The 21,290-nt window shown below is 41.2% G+C and overlaps 1 protein-coding gene across 1 annotated transcript in view; it reads left to right on the top strand.

Moving 5' to 3' along the window:
- Positions 1-16,734, top strand: part of CYBB (cytochrome b-245 beta chain) — a 59,781-nt gene extending 43,047 nt beyond the window's left edge. The window contains exons 10-13 of the mRNA XM_075590302.1: positions 559-721; positions 9,004-9,150; positions 14,630-14,754; positions 16,110-16,734. Coding sequence (XP_075446417.1) covers positions 559-721; positions 9,004-9,150; positions 14,630-14,754; positions 16,110-16,236 — 562 coding nt within the window. The 3' untranslated portion in view covers positions 16,237-16,734. The remainder of the gene's footprint in view (positions 1-558; positions 722-9,003; positions 9,151-14,629; positions 14,755-16,109) is intronic.
- The last annotated feature ends 4,556 nt before the right edge of the window (positions 16,735-21,290 follow it).

Here is a 21,290-nt window from a genome sequence, read left to right on the forward strand (position 1 = left end):
GTTCGTGAAAGCTCAAAAACTGATCAGTTATTCAAGTGAGAGACAGATAACACAAGCGCAGCTATAGAACTTCTGTGAATTTGTGTGTATGTGTTTTGAAAAACTATTCAGTCCTTTAACATCTGTGCCAAATGTGTGTTATTGGTAAATTTGATAACCTGAAACTTGTGAGGGTTTTACTTCTTTTGTTTCCTCTGTTTTGTGTGATGTAACAATATGTTGAACAGGACATGCCCTCCTCTTCTACAAAGTGTTCTCAGTCTCTCCTGCCTGGTTCCCTGAGTGATCCCACAACCGAAACATTTGCATTCATGATTATGAAATCTTTATGGGAGTGCTGCTAAGCCATTCAAATGTATCTCCACTGATTTAAATAAATAAATAATTTTGATAATGTTTTTAAAAAGTAAAATGTTTATATTTATGGGGTAGTCAAACTGTTTGAGAATTAATGATATTGATACATTGTTTACAGTGTACAGTATAATATTGTGTGTAGCCCTTTCATATTCGGTATGTACAACAATCAGCAGCTATGTTGTCTTGTGCTTGTGTAAGGATGGCTGTGGATGGGCCCTTTGGAACAGCGAGTGAGGACGTCTTCAGCTATGAGGTTGCTGTGCTGGTGGGAGCTGGTATTGGAGTCACACCATTTGCTTCTGTTCTCAAGTCTGTCTGGTACAAATACTGCAACGATGCAACAACTCTGAGGCTCAAAAAGGTATGTGCTTAGCCTTTCATATTACTCTATTGAATATCACCAAATGTGGCACAATCTAGCCCAACAGTGTAATATATGGCCATCAGGGGCATCATTAACAGAATATTACATCATTTGTATCTGTAATATCAGCAACGTGTGTGTGTGTGTGTGTGTGTGTGTGTGGTGTGTGTGTATGTGTGTGTATATATATATATATTCAATAAAATGCAGATTTGGCATGAACAACCAAAACTTGCAATTGACTAGTTGTACGCGGCATATATAATGAATGCATATTCCGCTGCAGGTAATTGTTACCTTAACCCTTTTACCGTAAAAGCCTTAACCCCATAACATTCAAAATCCAAACCTCTACCTCTTACCCAAAAAACCCTAACCTTAACCCCTTACCCTCAAACCTTAACGCCTAATCCTAACCCTAGAAACCTACCTAAGGGCCGAAACAGCCACACCTAAATGACCACGGCCAACTGTCCCTCAGCGGCTAATTGTCCCGTTACGTATCCATACTGCCCCCCAAAAAACAACAACTTTCTTCTTACAGTATACATATATACTGTATATATAAAAAATAAACTTTTCTTGATGTGTATATTTATTCCGCTTGCTAAACATGAGCGTCATTGGACTACTCACTAGTAGAATGACAAAGAAAAATACAAACAGTAATGTGGAGTGTATAAAGTGATGTGCCCTCCATATGACGTGAAACTGACCCTGTACAAGTACATTTATCACAAAACACACTCTATAGTGTCCTACTATAGGCTCTAAATAACAGGAGGCTCTTTGTATGTTGATGACATTGGGTAAAACTGTTAAAAAAAATATATAGCACTGATTAGTACTTTCAAATATATGTCGGCCCATTAATGAGAGCATAAATTAGAATTGTGGGAGACTAGTAATCAGCAGAACTGCCGCTCATAAAAGCATTCATTGTTCATCAGGGCCATATTTACAAAATGCTGTTGGCATCAATTACTGGTTACTGCTATTCATAATTTGTCAACCAAGATTGGGCCAACTGATTCTTCCCTTGAGTGATCCACAACAATGTCATTAATGACTATCAATGATGCTGGACACAGGAATTTAGGTAAAGGAGATGCACTGTAACTAGCTTTTATCAGCAGGCATTGAGGCATTATTTGGCATTTGTTTATTTGCACTTTATGGTAAGGCTTAATATAGGAGGACTACGCGTCTAACTACAAAGGTACTGCACTGCTCCCAAACGCATTAAGAGCATCATGTAAATATGATATAATGTGATATTGCATATCAATATATTGGGGAGCAGTTATAAAGCAATAGGGGAAGGAGTTATGGGAGAAGCACACATTACAATGGTTTCCTTTATTTGTGGTAATACTCACTTATTTTCTAGCATCCGTTAAAATGGCTGGCGGGAACTGGCTCTGATTTCTGCATTAAAATATGCATGAAACACTTTAAATGTTAATTAAATGGCACAAATTTTAGAAGAGAACATTCCTGGAACATATTTTTGGGATTCATAGCTTTGGAATAAATGTGTACCTATAAACACAAGATATGCACTAATTGATTGTTGACAAGGTACTAGCACTCAAGACATACAGTAGAATAGATGTTTACATATCAACACAATTTTACCATTATAATCTTACTATATATTTCTGAAACCGTCATATGTGGCTGTGTCTGTATGTGTCTCCCTGTGTCCCTCCCTGTGTCCCTAGCGGCAATCACATTGGACCTTGTTCCAGGCCAATGAGATGGCTCCCTTGGCCTGCCCGCCCCTGCACACCTCTCATTGGCCTGAGGCGGAGTGACAGGCCAAAGGAGACACACACACACACTCACACTCACACTCACACACACACACTCACCTCGGATCTGCACCAGTCCCACTCTCCACCACCTCTCACTCCCGTCGTGTGTGTGCGTGTGTGTGTGTGCCCCCCTCAACGCAAACTCCCCACCCCCCCCTCACCGCCCCCCTCACCGCAAACCCCCCTCACCTCCTTACCGCAAACCTCAGCCTCCCCGGTGCCAAGCCTCCTCCACCTCACCACTCACACGCCGCCAGCAAAACTCCCGCCGCCTCTCACACGCCGCCTGCCACTCAGCTCTTCTCATCGGGGCCCCTTATTACCGCTGGGAGCGCCAGCAAGCAGTTAACCCCCCACCGCGGCCGAGCCGGGGCGCAAGGAGGTAACCCCCCCCCCACCACACACAACCCCCCCCCGCGGCCGAGCCGGGAGCACCGGGGGCGCAAGGAGGTAACCCCCCCCCCCACCACACACAACCCCTCCCACGGCCGAGTCGGGAGCACCGGGGGCGCAAGGAGGTAACCTCCCCCCACCACACACAACCCCCCCCGCGGCCAAGCCGGGAGCACCGGGGGCGCAAGGAGGTAACCTCCCCCCCCACCACACACAACCCCCCCCAGCGGCCGAGCCGGGAGCACCGGGGGCGCAAGGAGGTAACCTCCCCCTCCCACACAACCCCCCCCCCCCGCGGCCGGGAGCACCGGGTGGCGCAAGGAGGTAACCTAACCCCCCTGCAGCCGGGAGCACAGGGTGGCGCAAGGAGGTAACCCCCCCACAACCCCACCACACAACCCCCCCCACACACAACCCCCCCCCCACACACAACCCCCCCCACACACACAACCCCCCCCCCCGGCTGCCGCAAGGAGTACACACTGACTGGCTGACACACACTGAATGGCGCATGCACACACTCTCACTGACGCACACACAAGCACTGACTGACTGCCACGCACACACACACAACCCCTTACTGATGTACACACACACACACAGAGTGACTGACGTGCCCACACACACACACACACACCGGCTGGCTGCCACGTGCACGCACACACCCCATGACTGACGCACGCACACACCCCATGACTGACGCACGCACACACCCCCTGACTGACGCAACCACACACCCCTGACTAACGCACACACACACCCTGACTGATGCACGCACACACACCCTGACTGATGCACGCACACACACCCTGACTGGCGCACGCACACACCCTGACTGACGCACGCACACACACCCTGACTGACACACGCACACACACCCTGACTGACGCACGCACACACACCCTGACTGACGCACGCACACACCCTGACTGACGCACGCACACACACCCTGACTGACGCACGCACACACACCCTGACGCACGCACGCACACACACCCTGACGCACGCACGCACACACACCCTGACGCACGCACGCACACACACCCTGACTGACGCACGCATACACACCCTGACTGACGCACGCACACAACCCCTGACAGCACTGACTGTTTGTGTGGGTGTGTGTGCGTCAGTCAGTCTGTGTGTGTGTTTGTGTTTCTGCGTCAGACTCACTGACGCGCGCGCACACACACACACACACACACACACTGACTGACGCACACACAATGACTGACACACACACTGCGTGAAGCTGTAAAGGGGGACAAACAGAGCTGTAAAGGAGGGAGGGGGGGACTGGATTGATGTGAATGGGGGACAAACAGAGAGAGGGGGGAGGAGAGAGGAGCGGGAACATTACATCCCGGGCAACGCCGGGTCTCTCAGCTAGTAATGCTATAAAACACTTTCATTCTGCTTATGTTACTATTAATGTACTTTGTGGCTTAACACGAAGGGTTCCTTGCTGATCCGGCTGGAAGCAGGGAACCAGAAGAGCACCGCGGCAAAAAGCGGGGACCAACAAATAAAGTGCCGTAAAAACTAGGTTTTAATCCATAAAGAAGATATACAGGCACATACAAGTGAGGGCAAAGTGATCCTCTACTTTGTGGCTTAACCTGCAGTTTAAGGAATGTCAATAACAGAAGTCAAAGAGAATTTACATGAGCCATGGACTTTTACTGGGATCTATCAAATACAGCATCCTTGTCTGTCACTTTGTTACTCTATATTAAAGGTGCATTTCTTTCCAGGGCCAAAATTGACCCATGGCAGTGACATTTTTCATGAGTTAGATATACAGTAGGTGTTTGGCATTTTTTTTTTCTTTCCAAAATCAGACGCTTATAAGTATTTTTAAACTTGTTTTACAGTTAGTTAGTAAGCACAATAAGCTGAGACATGGGAGTGAATCTGACTTCCTGTACGTGTAGCTACTCTCATATACTATCACTATGTCGGGAGATCTCCCCTCTCTCCTGCCTCCTTATCTTTATTGATTCTATAACTAGGATAGGTTGGGCAAGAGGTTGAGTAATCTCTTGTTTGAGAGGACTTCCTCTTTCTAAGGAGCTGATAAAAAAAGAACATTATTTTTGATTTCCAAAGAAACGGAAACAATTCAAACTTTGCTTTAAGTATGAATAGGAGGACAATGACATCATTGAGGAATTGTAACTTTTAACACCAAAAACTTCACCAGGTTTGAGGTTTGGTCATACTGCAAATGGTCTATGTCAAATTTTGGAAACAACAAGTACCAACTTTTACATTCGACTTAGCCTAAAAAATTATAAAGAATGTAAGTGCCTCAATTACAGTATCCATAAGGTGTAGAGCGGGGGTGGGCAAATCCAGTCCTCAAGGACCACCAGCATGAGAGGTTTTCAGGATATCCCTGCCTCAGCACAGGTGGCTCAATCAAAGACTGAACCAGCTGTGCTGAAGTAGGGATAGCCTGGAAACCTGACATGTTGGTGGCCCTTGAGGACTGGAGTTGCCTATCCCCTGGTGTAGAGAATGATACACATAAATGGATATGACAGTGGGATACATTCAAACTAAGGCCCAGATCCCCAAAGGGTGCTAAGCTTTAGCACAACTTTAGCCCCATTCATATAACTTACATGACCAATATTAAGGAGAGAGATACCTGGTATATATGTTATTATAGGCTAAAGCAGTAAAATTCAGGGCATTATTGAAAACCCTGCTCTCTGATTGGTTAAAATTCCGGGCATTATCCAATCAATCAGTAATGCCCTGAATTTTAACAGCTTTCAAAGTGCAGTTTTTAATCTGTTTATTTCCAGCCAATCAGCTTTCAGGACAGCTGAGACAGGGCAGGAGATTGGTTTAAATTAAGTAACAGCTCTGTGACAGTGCAGAGGATTGGTCAAAAAGTATCAGCCACGGTTTGACTCCTCCCCCTCCCGAGCTGACTGAGATTTTCTGAGCAGATTCAGTTGAATTGGGGGGGGGGGGAGTGGCTGTCTGCAGTTTGTTTGTGTGCTGTTGTGTTGTATATCTGTGTAGAGGTGCTGTGTGTGTGTGTGTATAGAGCTCCAGTGTGTGAATGTCAGCAGCAGGTTGTGTGTAGTGGTGTTGTGTACAGAGGTGCTGTGTATAGAGGTGTTGTGTGTGTGTGTGTGTGTAGAGGTGCTGTATTGTGTGTGTGTGTGGGGGGGATGTAGAGGTGCTGTGTTGTGTGTAGAGGTGGGGCGGGGAGAGTGCAAAGTTTAGTAAGTGGCTGCATTTTTTATTGTGGCTGCAGTGTGTGTGTGTGTGTGTTGTGCTGTTGTATGTGTAGCAGCATTTTGTGTGTGTGTAGAGCTGATGTGTGTGTGTGTGTGTGTGTGTGTGTGTATGTGTATAGAGCTCCAGTGTGTGTGTGTGTGTGTGTGTGTGTGTGTGTGTGTGTGTGTGTGTGTGTGTGTGTGTGTGTGTGTGTGTGTGTGTCAGCAGCAGTGTTTATGGGTGTAGCATGTGTGTGTAGCAGCAGAGTTTGTGTATGTAGAGAAATACAGAAAAGAAGGGGGAGCACAGGTTGAGGGATACTGGGGGAAATAAAAATGAGATGATTAAGTTCGAGTGTCTGAATCCTCGAACTGGTAATAGTGGGGTAATAAAATATGAAATAACAGAATCACTTACACGAATTGCTGTGTTGTGTGTGTAGAGCTGCTGTGTTGTGTCTGTGTAGAGCTGCTGTGTTGTGTGTGTGTATAGGTGCTGTGTTGTGTGTGTAGAGGAGGTGCTGTGTTGTGTGTCTAGAGCTCCAGTGTGTGTGTGTGTGTGTGTGTGTGTGTGTGTGTGTGTGTGTGTGGAGGTACTATGTTGTGTGCTGTGTGAATGTAGCAGCAGTGTGTGTGTGTGTGTGTGTGTACACAGAGGGGGCGGCAGTGTGTGGATATAGATATCTGCAGTGTAAGCGTATATAGAGGTGGTTTCATGTATTTACCATTTTATTTTAATAAAAAAATCTATATAACTATACAAAAGTGTCTATTATTTATGAAATAAGCCTACATTTAGCCTATAACAGTAATAATCCTCTCAGAGCAGGGCATGACTGGCTAATAATGCCCTGGCTGGGTTAAAGTCCCTCGGCTTCGCCTCGGGCCTTCAACTCTTCCAGCCAGGGCATTATTGGCCAGTCATGCCCTGTTCTTCGGGGATTATTACTTAAATATGGAGAAGCAATGGATATTTAAATTCCTTAAATTAGCATAATTTCCAGGTATCTCAGGTGTGTTCTTTTTGTGCACAGGTGTCTCTCCACGTGTTGTATAAAGGTGTCTCTCTCGTCTGAACTTCTCTAAAACATATTTCATGGTCTTAATGGGAGTAACGCCACCTTTAATTATGACTAGCTAACATCATGTTAAATCCCTGCGGTAACTATAACGGAGCTCTGTGGATAGCCGTAGTTAAAGGGAACATCTCTTTTACATATCATTGGCACGGATGTCTGTTATTGTTAACACAAGGACCGTCACAGCTCAAAACAGCACCTAATACTGTCTTAATGAGCTTTGAAGATACCCGTCAGCACTTAACCATGCATTCACTTTATCAAAATGCATTCACTAAATCAATAATCAAGCTTTGAGTATCTGGGCCTACGACATTAAAAATCATATCTTACTGGGGAATATTTAGGTTAATAGGTCTGGTTTTACCTTTTTCTTTTCATACAATAAACTTTAATCTTGTCTCTCCCACCAAATTAACCAACCTACCTGTATTTTTCAGATCTATTTCTACTGGCTACTTATGCTATCACTATGTCGGGAGATCTCCCCTCTCTCCTGCTTCCTTATCTTTATTGATTCTATAACTAGGATAGGTTGGGCAAGAGGTTGAGTAATCTCTTGTTTGGGAGGACTACCCCTTTCTAAGGAGCTGATAAAAAAAGAACATTATTTTTGATTTCCAAAGAAACGGAAACAATTCAAAGTTTGCTTTAAGTATGAATAGGAGGACAATGACATCATTAAGGAATTGTAACTTTAACACCAAAAACTTCACCAGGTTTGAGGTTTGGTCATACTGCAAATGGTCTATGTCAAATTTTGGAAACAACAAGTACCAACTTTTGCATTCGACTTAGCCTAAAAAATTATAAAGAATGTAAGTGCCTCAATTACAGTATCCATAAGGTGTAGAGCGGGGGTGGGCAAATCCAGTCCTCAAGGACCACCAGCATGAGAGGTTTTCAGGATATCCCTGCCTCAGCACAGGTGGCTCAATCAAAGACTGAACCAGCTGTGCTGAAGTACAGTAGGGATAGCCTGGAAACCTGACATGTTGGTGGCCCTTGAGGACTGGAGTTGCCATCCCCTAGTGTAGAGAATGATACACATAAATGGATATGACAGTCGGATACATTCAAACTAAGGCCCAGATCCCCAAAGGGTACTAAGCTTTAGCACAACTTTAGTCCCATTCATATGAACGTACATGACCAATATTAAGGAGAGAGATACCTGGTATATATGTTAATATGGAGAAGCAAGGGATATTTAAATTCCTTAAATTAGCATATATTCCAGGTATCTCAGGTGTGTTCTTTTTTGTGCACAGGTGTCTCTCCACGTGTTGTATAAAGGTGTCTCTCTCGTCTGAACTTCTCTAAAACATATTTCATGGTCTTGTTGGGAGTAACGCCACCTTTAATTATGACTAGCTAACATCATGTTAAATCCCTGCGGTAACTATAACGGAGCTCTGTGGATAGCCGTAGTTAAAGGGAACATCTCTTTTACATATCATTGGCACGAACGTCTGTTATTGTTAATGCAAGGCCCGTCACAGCTCAAAACAGCACCTAACACTGTCTTAATGAGCTTTGAAGATACCCGTTAGCATTTAACAATGCATTCACTTTAGTTAATGCCTCATTAAATCAATAACAGAGCTTTGAGTATCTAGGCCTACGACGTTAAAAATGATATCTTACTGGGAAATATTTAGGTTAATAGGTTTGGTTTTACCTTTTTCTTTGCATACAATAAACTTTAATCTTGTCTCTCCCACCAAATTAACCAACCTACCTGTATTTTTCAGATCTATTTCTACTGGCTGTGCAGAGAAACACAGGCTTTTGAATGGTTTGCTGATTTGCTTCAGTCTCTAGAAACACAAATGCAAGAGCGAGACAATGCTGATTTCCTCAGCTATAACATCTATCTCACTGGCTGGGATGAATCTCAGGCAAGGAAAATCTGCTACTTTTCTGAATGATTACACATGTGTTAGTGCTTGAACAGACAGACAGATTTTTGAAGAGAAACTTCTTTGCGGCACCTGCAAAAATTTTGCTTGCACAAATTTCCTTCATAGTGACGGAAGTTTGTAATGTAAGTGACGTCAGTGCTGGCAGAAGAGGCTGCCTGTGACATCAGTGTTGGCAGAAGAGGGCGTTGGTGCGCGCATGCGCAGAATCGTCTGGCACCACCTGCTTGTGGGTAGAAGCATCCGTCGCTGGCTGCACACGTGCAGAAGCATCAGGAGACGCCTGTACATGTGCAGTAATGGCCGAAGCCACGTGCACACACTCATGAGCTCACGCACGCGCATAAAAAACGAAGAACCAGGTGAGGGGGGGGGGGGGGGGGGGCGGGTGGGAGGAGCACAAACCCAAGGAGGTACTGGGATCAGACACACACACACACACACCTTTTGAAAGTAACAGCATTTCCATACTTTAAAATCAATCACAATAATAAAAATCGAAACACAATTTCACTGACAAAAGACAAAGAAGTTTCACTTAAAGCTGCAGTTCATGCAATATCCTGCATGTGTTTTTTTTTAATAAATCAGTTCTGTAGTAAGAAAAAATACTTTTAGCTTTTTCTGTTTTAAAAAACAACAACTTTGAAAGACCAATTTTCTTGTATTCTATTTTAACAAGCATGCTTGTTCCTAAACCAACGATTTACATTCCCCATATTTAAAGATGTCGCCAAACTTTGCCGATAAATAGACGGAGAACGAATTGATCGGCAGCTATGCAGTTCTTTAGGTAAAAAAAATAAATGACTGAACTGCAGCTTTAACATGCGCGTGCTCGGCCCACACACCCTTTTTCTTTTGATCTCTTAAGATCATTAACAGTGTTTTAACATCTCATCCTTAGCAGTATTCACTGGGATGCAACAAGGACATGTGATTCTTCTATTACACGTGGACTTGTTTCTTTGGATTCATTTAAAGGCTGTGATACATTTTATGACTGATATTAAAGTATACATAATCTATATATTACGTTGCTAGACCTAATACATGTGCTAACTGTGGTACTGTTAAAGTACACCCCAACATGTCCTAATCCTACAGACCCTCCATAGAATTTGATGGTAATGATTAAACAGATTAGTAAATCCAATACGATGACTGCAAGAACCTCTTACTTCCTGTACTGTGTATCACTTTATAGTAAGTAGTAGCACTATGAATGATGCTAGTCACATTGGGAGTCCCTTCCAGCAATATAATGACTAAAATAATTGTATAAAACCTGTTTTCTGTCCCAGTAGGACTCCATTAACAACAATATAATGGATTATTCTTTATTTGTCATTTTATCAAAATGATAAGACTCAATATTGCAAAAAAGAAAAGTACAAATGTAGGTTTTATAACAAAAATTGTTTGGGGTCACTCAGTACAAGTTTCACCCTCCTTTTTTTACCAAGAGTTATTGGGCCTCATGCAGAGAGCATAGAATTTTAAAATTGGCGAATTTCATAAAAAGTAGCTTTTTTGGAGAGTTTTATTCTCCATATGCAGAAAAGTGCGAATTCTGCTATGTTTAACATTGATGCGTGTGGCGAGTTTAAATTGGCGAGATGCGCGCTTCAGAAACGTGTAAAAACAAATTCGCTCCTTTTTTCCCCTTTACTATAGGCGGCGAGCGCCATCTTGCCATCTTTTCCTGGCGCGGCAAAAATGCGAGAATCGCGCCATTTTCTTGGCGCGAACAGCCGCTACATGCCGTTCGCACCTCTCTGCATTCGGAGAGTTTTAAAAATGGCGAGATGGAGGTTCTCGCCAGCCGCGAGGCGAGTTTTAGCAATAGAAAAAACAAAATGGCGCGTTTTTCGTAACTCGCCATTTTCTGCCGGTTTCTGCGCGAAATTGTACAAAAAATGGCGAATTTCGAAATAACGATGCTCTCTGCATGAGGCCCATTGTTACATATGACGCACACATGTTTATTACTAAAATAGAGAAGGAAAGAGAGCAGGGCACAACCTGCATTATAAATAAAACACAGGTGTTTTGTTGTTTGGGCTGTCTAATTGTTTCTTACTTATGTTCAACAATGGAACAGTTCACAAACAACATATATATATATATATATATATATATATATATATATATATATATATATATATATATATATATATATATATATATATATATATATATATATATTCATCTGTCCACACCTATTAAAACTATATACAGTGTGTGTGTACTGTAAGTATGTAGGTATTTTACATTAACGTAATTGTCTGGTAACAAGTATAGTATATAATAATGTGCTGAACAAATGGTGACGCGTGCAAGAATTAAGAAAAATTACAAATTAGATTGACTGTTTAACACACATAATGTGTTACATTTTAGTCCCCATCGGGATCGTCCCTCATTCAGTACATAGATACTTGAATCTTCTGAACTTAGTCACACTATATACAATATATATATGTGTGTGTATACTGTATATATATATATATGTGTGTGTGTATATGTATATATATATATATATATATATATATATATATATATAATATATATAGTGTGTATAAGTGTGTGTGTATAAGTGTGTGTGTACTGTATATATACAGATGTGTGAAAAAAAGTACACCCTCTAGAATACTTTGGTATACTGTACAGAGGAGTTCATTGTCGACTTAATGACTGCAAGGTTCCCAGGTCCTGTGGCTGGAAAACAAGTCCAAATCATCACCCCTCCACCACCGTGCTTGATAGTTGGTATGAAGTGTTTGTGCTGATATGCTGTGTTTGGTTTTCACCAAACGTGGCGCTGTGCATTATGGCCAAATATCTCCACTTTAGTCTCGTCTGTCCAAAGGACATTGTTCCAGAAGTCTTGTGGTTTGTTCAGATGCAACTTTGCAAAACTAAGCCGTGCTGCCATGTTCTTTTTAGAAGAGAAGAGGCTTTCTCCTGGCAACCCTTCCAAACAAACCATACTTTTTCAGTTTTTTTCTAATGTACTGTCATGAACATTTAACATGCTAACTGATGCCTGTAGAGTCTGATATGTAACTCTTGGTTTTTTTTTGCAATTTCTCTGAGCATTGCATGGTCTGACCTTGGGGTGAATTTGCTGGGACGTGCACTCCTGGGAAGATTGGCAACTGTCTTGAATGTTTTCCACTTTTGAATAATCTTTTTCACTGTAGAATGATGGACTTTAAATTGTTTGGAAATGGCCTTATAACCCTTCCCAGATTGATGGGCAGCAACAATTGCTTCTCTAAGGTTATTGCTGATGTCTTTCCTCCTTGGCATTGTGTTAACACACAACTGAATGCTCCAGACCAGCAAACTGCTAAAACGTCAGCTTTTATAGAGGTGGTAACATTTGCTGATGATCAATTAATCAAGGGCATTTGATTAGCAGCACCTGTCTGCTACTTAGCATCTTAATTCCTATGGAAACAGTAATGGTGTACTTAGTTTTTCGCACATAGCTTCTCCATTTTGTCATGTGTAATATGTAATGTGTTGTTGTTCATCTGAGGTTGTATTTACCTAACTTTAAGACGTGCTAAGGAACAGATGATTGTTATTATGTCCTATTATTTATTTATAAAAATGTTTAAGCATGAAGTAATACATTTAGAGTTACCTCTCGTTTCCAAGAATGTCCTGGACACAGAGTTATAAAAAATACATGGTTACATTAAAGAACAGGGGTTATACAGTCAAATCTCGGACAGATAGAGTTGGAAAACTGGGTACAGGGGATAAAGGAATTTGTTAGTTTCAGATTGAAATAGAGCATCACCAGACATCAGCGAATGGCAGCAAATGGGTCACACCCTTTGGCTGCCCTTCGGCTGTGCCAAAGGCTGTGCGCCTTTGGGGCAATGCAGATGCACACTGCGGTTGGTGGCTGAGATGCAATGCAGCTGTGAACAAAAGCTCTTTGTGTCCTCATGGCTCCTATTATGTCCTGATATGTAAAACCATAGAATTCAAAGAGGGTGTACTTTCTTTTTCACACAACTGTTTTCTCAGAGGTAGAACCTAATGTGGAAATCTGCTAGCAAGCTATAGCATTGTTTTTTCACCTTCACAACACTGGTCAAAGCCCAGGGGCCCGTGCTCTTGGGGGCCCGCTTTCCCTCCCCTGTCATTGGCCCATCTGTCTCTCTTCAGTTAGAGACATGCGCGGGGAGATGGTATGCGGAGGCGGGCCCCTGGCGTTAAACAGTGGTTAAGCCAACAGAGGAATCAGCAGTTGCTACAGAGCTGGAGCAGGATGGCCAGGGAGGAGCACGCTCTAGTGGTCTGACCCGGAAGTCTTTCTTACTCCCGGTGTCTACTGCTAGAGCGCGCTCCTCCCCCGCCATCCTCCTCTGTCTCTGTAACAACTGCTAATTCCTCTGCCGGCGTATCCTCTATTTAATGCTGAGGACCCGACGCTGAATACCATCTCCCTGCGCCTGTCTCTATTACAGGTAAACATGGAGGAGGGAGATATCTAATGATATGAGAGGAGGAGCTGATGATGATGAGGTGGAGATCTGATGATGAGGGGGAGAGGTGATTTTGATGGGGAGAGCTGATGATGATGATGTTAAGGAGGAGGGGGAGAGATGATAAGGTGAAGATATGAGGAGGAGGAGAGAGATGATGAGCAGGATGAGGAGGAGGGGAGAGATTAGGAGGGGAGGGGAGAGATGTGGATGAGGGGGAGAGGTGATGATGATGATAAGGGGAGAGCTGAAAGTGATGATGATGATGAGGGGGAGAGCTGATGAGGGAGAGAGATGATGATGATGAGGAGGAGAGAGATGAGGAGGGGATGGGGAAGAGGTGATGAGGAGGATGGGGAGGTGATGAGTAGGGGGAGATGATAATGATCAGGGGGAGAGAGGAGGAGGGGGGATAATAATGGGCAGAGAGGAATAGGAGGAGAGATGATTATGATGGGAGGGGGAGAGTTAATGAGGAGGAAGAGGGGGAGGGATGATGAGAGAGTGGATCAGGGAGAGGATGGGGGAGGGAGAAAACAATTGCAGTCAGTATTAATATTAATGAGGCCCTGAAATGATTTTTGCATGGGGGCCCGCACATGTCTATCTACGCCACTTACGAGTTCTTCCTAGATTAGATTCGTTTGTAGAGCGTAATTAAAATCTCACAGGTCTCTCCTTCAACTGAATAAAATGACAGTATATAGACTGTAGTAAGAGTATATGTTATTGGCTTCTGCAGTCAACTATACATCTTTTATAGTGGTAAACATTGGAACGAAAATGAATTTACAGTACCGTAAACATATTTGAATAGTTTCTAAAAATTGATGCTTTTATTTTTTCATGAAATACACAGCTTCTAATTTCTTGTAGAATGAACCTGAAATATATATATATTTTTGTTTTACCTGTAAATGCTCTACTTATGTCCTTTTTTTTACCCTCAGGCCACTGCTTTTACGTTACACCATGACGAAGAGAAGGATGTGATTACTGGCCTTAAACAGAAGACTCTGTATGGCAGACCAAACTGGGAGAATGAGTTTAAAACTATTGGAAGTACACACCAAAGGTAATCTTATACTTAGGTCATGTATAATAAAACTCAACACTACCGTTCCAAGATCTACAAGTGATGCATTAAGTAAGTACTGATACAAATGATAATTCATTTACAAATATTTTGAAAAATAATATGTTCGTAATTTTACCTTTCAATAAACTTGTTTGTCATATATAATTATTTATCTTTCTCTTAATTATGTAGCATTTTGGAGCTGTTTGTAATTTGAAATGTATACGATCAAAATTGCAGCCATATGTTTTTTTACCATTGAATGAATATAATATGAATTATAAGGAAAAAAATTAACATTCAAGAATACTTTGCTTTCACGTGTTTTCCTGATAAACCTTTTTTTGGGTGGCATTGCATCTTTAAGGACTTTCATGCACTTCCATTACTGTTCTGTGAAGGGAAATAAGCATTAAAATGTGGACTATGGCTTCCAAGGGGTTAATACACAGGCATTGGCTGCATTTTGTGGCACAGTCCAGGGTATTCACTTTGGGTTCCTATATTGCTACGGAAACATACTGTAGGATGCCAAAGTGGCCCACTTCAGCACCCTGGACAAGGCCCAAAAATTTTCTACGACCTGATATGAGATGCTGGGAGCCCCTAAAGCCAGGTGTAGCCAAGACCTAAACTAATCCAGCATGAAGGCCCTTGTGTAAACTGTCACGGCCTATTATGGATATATGTTCTACACTTCATATCATAAACACCAACGTGTGTTAACGTTAATGCCAGCGAGTCTTAGCAGTAAGACTGGCCTTAACACTGCATTACTGAGTTTTGAATATTCCCATTGGCACTTAATGAGATGTTAACTTAAGTTATCGTCTCGTGAAATCCATAATGGAGCTTTGTTAGATCTACCCCATCATTTTTAGCCTGTTTTATGATTCCTACTAAGGCCCTATTCACTATTGGGTGCTAAGCTTTAGCATGTCTTCACTCACATTCACCTGAAGTTTAAGGTCATCTCTTATAGTGGTGACAAGTGGAGAGAGAGAGAGAGAATTAATGTACAACCTAAATGTTTGCCATCTTGACAGCAGTACCATGCCCAGTATCTATAATTGACATGAAAATTCCCTATCTAGGCGAGTGGTCATCTATACCATATATTGTTATTAATATGCAAAAAGAAAATATGTATTTAAAAACAGTTATTGCGAGTGACACATTTAGTTAATACTACGTTTATCATTGTAGTGATATTAAGTTAGTAATGTGTTGTGAGTTTTTCTATCTCTTGTGCTGACTGCTAAAGAAGGGTGTGAGATTGGTCGCTCCATATCTAACTACCACGCTGCTATAGAAATAGTTTTTTTTACATGTGTTTCCATTTCCTTTTAAAGCTCTAGAATTGGTGTTTTCCTCTGCGGACCAGAAGCCCTGGCTGAGACCCTCAGTAAGCAGTGTATTGGAAACTCCAATGCTGACCCAAGAGGAGTTCACTTCATCTTCAACAAAGAAAACTTTTAGTTTCTGAAATGCGTGAATGTACTGTAATGCCTATCAAAAACATCAATTGTAACTGAATTTTGTCGAGAGCTTTATCATGATGCATACTTTTTAAAAGCCCTGCTTTGCATATTTTCAATGTACTATTAGTGTATGTTGACATATGACATACATTTACAGATTTATCTATTCACACTTAGCCAAAAAGTTGTGTTACTTTTGTGGTACGTTTTCCATGTAACTTATAACGCTAACACATACTGTATCTTTTCTTGTCTGGAGGAATAACTTGCAGGAGTTGGCATTACTAAACTAGTTTTACATTCATGCAGCCGCAGTCTTGCTTAGCTGTACATCATTTCAGCAAAACTAGCTTGAAATATGATCCATCCCACTGTGGCTATGTATATTGTTGCAAAGGAACAACGTGCACTTTGATTTGACAGCATTTCAGGTGAATTTGTTGTGCTAATTATATAAATATCTAAGTATAAGAAAATAAAGAACCCTTGTAAACAATTTCCTTTATTTCCTGCATGGTGTGTTCTCTAGAATGTTTTTGTTTGTTTTTGTTTTTAGCAGGTTGACTTTGCCTATTTGGAAACCAGAAACATATACACATATTGCCAAATGCAGCCGCCAGCATGCCAAAGTTGCACAAATAGTGAGTTAAATGATGCGATAACACACTTTAGTATTTGTTCCAATAAACACCTGTCAAATCTGCTGTGTCAAATTTTAAAACATCTCGACAGCTTTGACGTGTGATCCATCACATAAACGTGAGCAGTAATATCAGCTACATCTGTACTGTACACAGGACAGTAGTGTTAGAAAGAAACACCTGGCCTAAAATATCTTAAAATCAGTCATTTAACATCTCTGATACCTGTATGGCAGGTTGGTGCTCTTTACTAAAGTCTCCCAGCTTCAAAACTGGAGCAAAAACTCACATCTTCTTGTTCTCCTATTTTCTGCTTCATTATTTGGGTAATAGCTGATAAATTTAAATGCAAAATGTGTCATTTTACATGAACCCTGCATTCCAGGCTTCTTCTTGCAAACACTACTGTGTAATGACTGCATGGTGTATTTTCCAGAATGGGATAGTTTGAAAGGTGACTGCTAATATGTGTGAGTCAGCAGAAGATGCTAAATGTGGTGAAGCAACTTTTTTTACATTGTGTGTGGGATCTGCCACTATATATTTTATTTGGCAAACCCCTTGGAGACATCTCACGAACAACTAGGCATACCCAAACCCATTGTTGTGAATCACTGCTCTAGGATGGGTGTGCAAATTGTTTTGTTTATGCCCCCCCCCCACCTGCTCTCCACCCCCTGCTCACACCCTCCCCCGCCCCACACCCCCACCTTTCCTTCGGCATCGGCGGCGTAATTTGACGTCAAGATGCCATTTTGATGCTGTGTTGCCATTTTGATGCTGGGTTGCCATGGCAATGCATTGCTATTTGACTCCGCATTGTCATGGCAATGTGTCGCGAGAAGGTGCCAGAGAAGGTAAGAGATATACAGAGGCCTCGCGCGCTCCCCGGCATTTTATTTAAATGTTGTGGTGGAGGAATATGGGGCCTCTGTAAGCGCCGTGCCCCCTCCCCTAGAAAATGTTGCGCCCCCCCCCCCCACCAGTTTGCGCACCCCAGCTCTAGGACATGAATCTTCAAGTCGTTTTCAAAAGCGGGCAGATCACAAAAAACATAGAAGTACAATAGTTCATTTATAGGCTTACAAATGATTAAAAACAAAAGATAAAAACCGGGCGCTTCTCAAAAAATAAGTGAATATTAAATAATTAAATAATTATACGATATACGTGACAGTGTGATTCAATTGATAATCAGTGCACAAATTGTGTTTAGTGACCTTCACCAATGTGTAAAAAATTATATAAATAATAAAGTGCAATACAATAAATAAAAAAGCAGCTCTACACCCTTAGGACGGACTGTTCATGTCCAGATGGTTCTTGTGCAGATTTTCAAATTGGAGCGGAGCGCTGGGTGACTCAGGATTATGAAAAAGAAAAATGAATACAATAGTGCAGATGGTATTGGAATAATAATATAAATAAAATGTTCTCTGTAGTGGTGGTACTCACAGATTGCACTATCAAATATAAGCGTATCAGAGACCCTTCTCTCTCTGATGGGAGCCCTTTGATGGAAATCCCTCAGAGTGGTAAGTAGATAACGGAAGCTTGTAATGGAGTGGTTCAATAATTCTCCCAGGGGTATGTGGAGTGATAGAGAGAGAACACACGATAGAGTAGTACAGTCTAAAATTGTATTGGCAGCAATCAACAATTATATGTGTAATACACTCACATTTTGTGATACAATATGGTTCGTGGGAGAGGACAGCTGTGGATGGAGAACGCCGGTGGTTCCTGGAGCGGAGGAGCCCTTCCGCATACGTCACTGGTGCCTTCGTCACGTCCTGTGTTGTCGTAGGTCAGGGCGGAAGAGGCTGCCTGGTGTATCCGTCTCCTACTAGCTTGCCAGCAGTTGTCTCACGGTTTCCTCAGCACAATCACCTCCCACAGCGGATCGATTCTACGCGTTTCGCAGTGGCTTCTTCAGGAATCGAATAGGTTAACCCCATGGGTCCTCCCTTATATATATAGTCCATCATAAATTGACATAGAGCTAATCAGGGGGTCCTATCAGCTGATTGCAATATAGCATATCATTGGTAATGGAGATGTGTGTCAGTTAAACAGTGCATACAATACAAGAATTTCATATTATCTGATACAATTAATACAATTTCTATTACAACAAGTAAAACAGTTAATTTTAATTCATAATATTTAAAACAAAAGATGATGTAAAAAGGAGTATATAAAAGGATATATGAAAAATATATTAAGAACGACGCAATGAGTGATGGAGTTCTAGATAGGATGAGGAAGATAAACAAAATTAGAAGCAAATACTTTCTAAAATACAAATATCATATTTTCTTAAAGAAATTGTGTTAAGAATTTAGATATTAAAATTACCATACTAAAAACACCATATTGTAGTAAAAAAACATATTATATAAGAACAATATTATAAAAGACATTATTTTAAGAACAATAATATAATTAAGAACGTGTGTTCAAACCATTATATTAAGAAGGCACCAATGTCTATGTCAACATTCAAACCCTTTGGACTGAGGGTCTGTAGTTTGTGAATCCAAAAGGTTTCCCTTTTTGCTAATGTGTTTAATCTATTGCCCCCCCTCCAGTGTATTGGGACATGTTCAATACCTTTAAAAGTTACCAAATTGGGATTTGATTGATGACACATATGAAAATGTTTGGAGACATTGTGTGTTAAAATACCCTTCTTAATATTTAAAAGGTGCTCTAAAATCCGTACTTTTAGAGGCCTTGAGGTACGTCCTATATATTGGAGACCGCAAGGACACTCTAAAAGGTAGATGACAAAATCCGTTTTACAATTGATGTACCCCTCAATTTTAAAAATTTCACTAGTGGTGTGAGATTTAAAATTGATTTTATCCTTATGTTTATGTGTGCATGCTTTGCATGCATAACAACCATAGAAACCTTTTGGTTTATCTAGCCATGTATTAGTCTCTTCATTTTTCTTCTTTAAAAAGGTGGTCGGTGCTAATTTGCTCTTGAGATTTGGAGCTTTTTTAAAGATGACAACAGGTTTATCAGGTATATGATCTTTTAAAATCACGTCATTTTGAAGAATATGCCAGTGTTTACCTATTATGTTTTTGATCTGTGATGCTTCTCTATTGTACTGAGTAAGAAAAGCCATATTAAAATTGACGTTTTTGCTTGTATTCTTATCTTTCGTACTTAATATTTCTTTACGGTCTACAACGTCTGCTCTAGTGACAGCTTTATCAATAGTGTTAGAGTTATATTTCCTTTCCTTGAATTTATTCAACAGGACCTTAGATTGCTCATGGTATATCTGTTCATCAGTACAGTTTCTTTTGATTCGTCTTAACTGACCATACGGGATATTACGAATCCATTCTGGATTATGGCAGCTGCTTTCTAATATGAAGTTATTGCTATCCACTTTTTTAAAAAATGTTTTCGTTTTTATTAAATTATTTTCAACATAAATGGTTAAGTCCAAGAATTCTACCTCTTTCTTACTCCAATTGGTAGTAAATTTTAGATTCAAATTGTTCTCTCCCATATGTGTGAAAAAAGCTTCAAGTTCTTCTACACTGCCTCTCCATACGAACAGAATATCGTCTATGAAACGATTCCATGAGACGAGGTTCGCACCAAATTCCTGGTTGGACCATATAAAATCGTCCTCCCAGATTCCCATAAATAGATTCGCGTAACTTGGTGCGAACCTCGTCCCCATTGCGGTGCCTTGTTTTTGCAGATAATATGTGTCATTAAACCAAAAATAGTTTTTTTCCAAAATAAATGCAATAGATTCAAGAAGGAAATTAATCTGTTCATCTTTCATTTCGATGTCAGCTCTCAATACTCTGTCAATGGCCCTAAGCCCGTCATTGTGTACAATAGAGGTATATAGAGACGTAACATCTGCTGTTACTAAAATATATTCCTCTCTCCATGGAATGTTTTCTAAAATATTAATCACATCTGTGGTGTCTTTGATGTAAGATTTAAGTAAACTGACATGTTTTTGTAAATGGCAATCGATATAATGTGATAAATTACTTGTTAAAGACTCAATACCTGATATAATAGGTCTACCTGGTGGGTTTAATGGATCTTTATGTATTTTTGGGAGAAGGTAAAAGAGCGGGAGCTTTACATTTTCTTTCCAGAGGTATTTAAATTCTCCCTCATTTAAAATTCCCCGCTCTTTTCCTTTTATTAGTAAAGCCTTCAGATCATTTGAGAAACGTTTCGTTGGATTATCTTTTAGTATTACATATGTATTTTTGTCTCCTAAGATTCTGTTTGCTTCTCCCTCATAATAAATACGGTCCATGATGACAACTCCTCCACCTTTGTCTGCCTGCTTTATAATAATGTTCTCATTTGCAATCAAATCATCTAGAGCTTCCCGTTCTTTTTTTGTGAGATTGTG

This window comes from Ascaphus truei, chromosome 3, assembly GCF_040206685.1.
Source record: "Ascaphus truei isolate aAscTru1 chromosome 3, aAscTru1.hap1, whole genome shotgun sequence".
Taxonomy (NCBI): domain Eukaryota; kingdom Metazoa; phylum Chordata; class Amphibia; order Anura; family Ascaphidae; genus Ascaphus; species Ascaphus truei.